This window comes from Frankliniella occidentalis, unplaced genomic scaffold, assembly GCF_000697945.3.
Source record: "Frankliniella occidentalis isolate FOCC.00 unplaced genomic scaffold, Focc_3.1 Scaffold25, whole genome shotgun sequence".
Lineage (NCBI taxonomy): Eukaryota > Metazoa > Arthropoda > Insecta > Thysanoptera > Thripidae > Frankliniella > Frankliniella occidentalis.
Window position 1 is genome coordinate 1174161 of NW_026267155.1, and position 2745 is coordinate 1176905.

At 44.6% G+C, this 2745-nt stretch overlaps 1 protein-coding gene across 1 annotated transcript; it reads right to left on the reverse strand.

Annotated features, from left to right (window-relative positions):
• Positions 1–669: 669 nt before the first annotated feature.
• Positions 670–2733, reverse strand: LOC113212326 (uncharacterized). The gene is made up of 4 exons (XM_026430974.2): positions 2511–2733; positions 2278–2374; positions 1271–1457; positions 670–1194 (listed from the first exon to the last, which is right to left on the reverse strand). The coding sequence occupies exons 1-4, from the start codon at positions 2533–2535 to the stop codon at positions 964–966; spliced, it is 540 nt and encodes a 179-aa protein (XP_026286759.1). The 5' UTR covers positions 2536–2733; the 3' UTR covers positions 670–963.
• Between the last annotated feature and the right edge of the window lie 12 nt (positions 2734–2745).

Genomic DNA, 2745 nt, shown 5'->3' on the forward strand with positions numbered 1-2745 from the left:
GCTTGCAGCGGCATCTCTGCCCAGCGCGCTCGAGAACATGGCGACCGAGTTCGAGCCCAAACGGGTATTGAAACTTTCCATGCGAGTTGCTTAGGGTTCCTCTTATCGTAGGGCCACCGGACTTGTGCAGGGTGTATCGTCATGACCTGAATTGTCATATAAACCTCGTTCTGGCAAAATCGGGGACCACATACTCAAAAATGAAACAACCTAGTGTAGGTGGTAGGTGGTGCCGTGCTGTTCGACGGCCACCCGCAATGTAGTTTCTACAGCCACATTTCGGCTGCGCTCATGACGGCGCCTGCAATGACTGGGTAGGCCAGCCCGCCAAGCAGCCGTGTGGAGCCGGTGGTCCGCCCTGAGCGCCTGGAACGTGTGGCGACCAACGTTCCAGCCCTCCAGCCTGGACTTGGAACGCCTTCTTCCTCCCAGTACTATTCTCTTTGCGGTTGCATTGAAAAATGCTGCCGAATTTTTAATACAAAATTGATGATTTTATTAAAGACCTCTTTTCAATAATAATTCAAAAGAGAAGTAAAGTGAATTTTTATGCAGATTTGTATGTTATACAGGAAGGGTAAAAGAAAAAGGGAAACGTCTAGAGGACCCCCCTCCTGGAGGACCCCCCCTAGTAGTAGTAAACTTAAATAACTTCTTAATAGACAAATATCAAGCTAGTAAAGTGTTATTTTCCTCCCTAAATATATTTTATGCATTCTAACTCTGTAAAACAACATTCGACAATGTGTGTGTCTGTATAATAAGAGGACCGGAAAGAACCCAGCTACCCACGACATAAAAACTGCTGGGATGTATAAAGAAGATGCCAATAGCACAGATCAATTGTATTAACGCTGCCATTCTGATAAGCAATAGACTGCTAATTTATGTTCCTTATTTTTAACCTCTGCGACTTTTCGTACAAAGCCAGAACCTCTTGCTCCCGTCCTGCGTGTCTCCGTTTCAAGTGTATGTAAAGATACACTTTGGGTAGAGACAGGTACCAAGAAACTGGTAACCACAACCTGGGCACGTCTTAATCTTTCCCGTTCGATAGCGTATCCTTTCTTTGACTCCTTTCACCACATTATGCTCTCCCTTAGGAACTTTCTCTTCCTGAACGCTCTCAACCTGCCCTAAATTCGTTGCAGACTGCACAGTTCCATCGACCTCGCAGTCTGGTTCTGCTTTAATCTGTAGTGATAAAACGTAAATCACGTCAGTGATGAGTCAGAATAGTTGTAGTTTTAAAATCTATAAGAAAACCCACCTCCATCTTTACATCACTTGAAACACACTCGAAATCAAGGGGTGGCTGGAAAGCGCCAAGTACCTCGTTCATGTATTCAGCCAGGAACTTCGCCATCAGGCCATCACGATCGTTGGCCCTCTTAAGATGTCTTGAACCAACGTGAAGCATCGTCTGGTACAATTTCTCTTGTACTGCGTCCTGAAAACTAGAGAAGTGCAGTGTGAGTAAGTAGGCTACTTCAGAGCAAAACTTGAAGAAGGAAAATGGAAGAACGGCGGACTGCGCATGCGCAACGTTCTTTTCTTCATCTGTTTTTCTTCTTCGCTATAGGACAGCTCTAGATCTGGTGGGTTTTGAGACCTCACAGCGGGAAAATTGGGTCATCAGCGGAAAGATTTGTCATTTTTCGGTCCAAAAATCTACGATTTTGAAGAACTATTTCGATCAGAACTCAAAAGTTCTGGTCTGGGCTAGGGCGGACGCAATACGCAGAATGCAGATCATTTTAACAGTGCATGCTATTCCAAACACTGAAGGAGAATAAAACGCCAAAGGAAAACTTGTATGATATAAATAGCGGTATGGATAGCAACAAAATTATGTAAATGTGGGTGTTAGATCTCTTAAACCTCCACACCTTGTACTGAAATATACTTTCGGACAAAATTTAGTGGAAAAGGGGGTCTGCGTCGGGTCTGCGGGGCCAGATCATAAATATGTTCGGTGTTCGGCTTAAGTCATACGGTGGCCCGGACAATAGGGCTGCTTAGGGGGCAATCAGCGCGCGCGGAGCAGCCGATCGCCGCCCGGTGACGAGAGGTGGTGGTGACTTGACATAAGCCGAACATATTTATGATCTAGCCCCGCAGACCCGACGACGTAGACCCCTTTTCCACTAAACTTTGTCCGAAAGTATGATATAATGCAAGGCTTGATCATTACATACGTATCATCTGCTTCCACGATCCGTGCTATGACGGAACTCTTTTTTTTTCTACACCTTGGATTATAATTTTAATGTTCACCTTATTGACATCGAGGGATGTTCTGAGTGGCCATGGATGAGTAGATCATGAAAATAGGTTACCAATTCTGCTGCATCCTGCTGCTGCCCAGTAACATCTGCAATAATGGTTTCATAGAAAACAAAATGAGTAACGTCAATTAGGCGGGCACCTTACGAAACTACAAAGAGAGGAGTACTACTTTAACTTTAACGCAACACAGTAACACAGAAGTGAAAACCAAGTATGTAAACCTTTTAGAAGCACGCTCTCTGTCATCTTGTTCGAGAGGTATCAAATGGCGTTTCTCAATTCTGTTTCTCAGTAACGTGACATGGTAGTGGATCGTACTGTCGCCAAGACGCAGAGACATCCAGCAGAACGATTAAAACCTCGACGAAATAACGTTTGTTGCTTCAGTACAACTCCTCACAGCAGACGATCCCACCCCACCCCCACGATAAAAACATCAAGTTGTTTTTATTTATT

What these genes read in the sequence shown, in the direction of transcription:
- LOC113212326 (XM_026430974.2), bottom strand. Translation starts at nt 2,535, where the DNA reads ATGACAGAGAGCGTGCTTCTAAAAG. An exon ending in CATCCCTCGATGTCAATAAG is followed by an intron (nt 1,458 to 2,277) that starts GTGAACATTAAA and finishes GCACTTCTCTAG; the next exon opens with TTTTCAGGACGCAGTACAAG. An exon ending in CAAGTGATGTAAAGATGGAG is followed by an intron (nt 1,195 to 1,270) that starts GTGGGTTTTCTT and finishes TTATCACTACAG; the next exon opens with ATTAAAGCAGAACCAGACTG.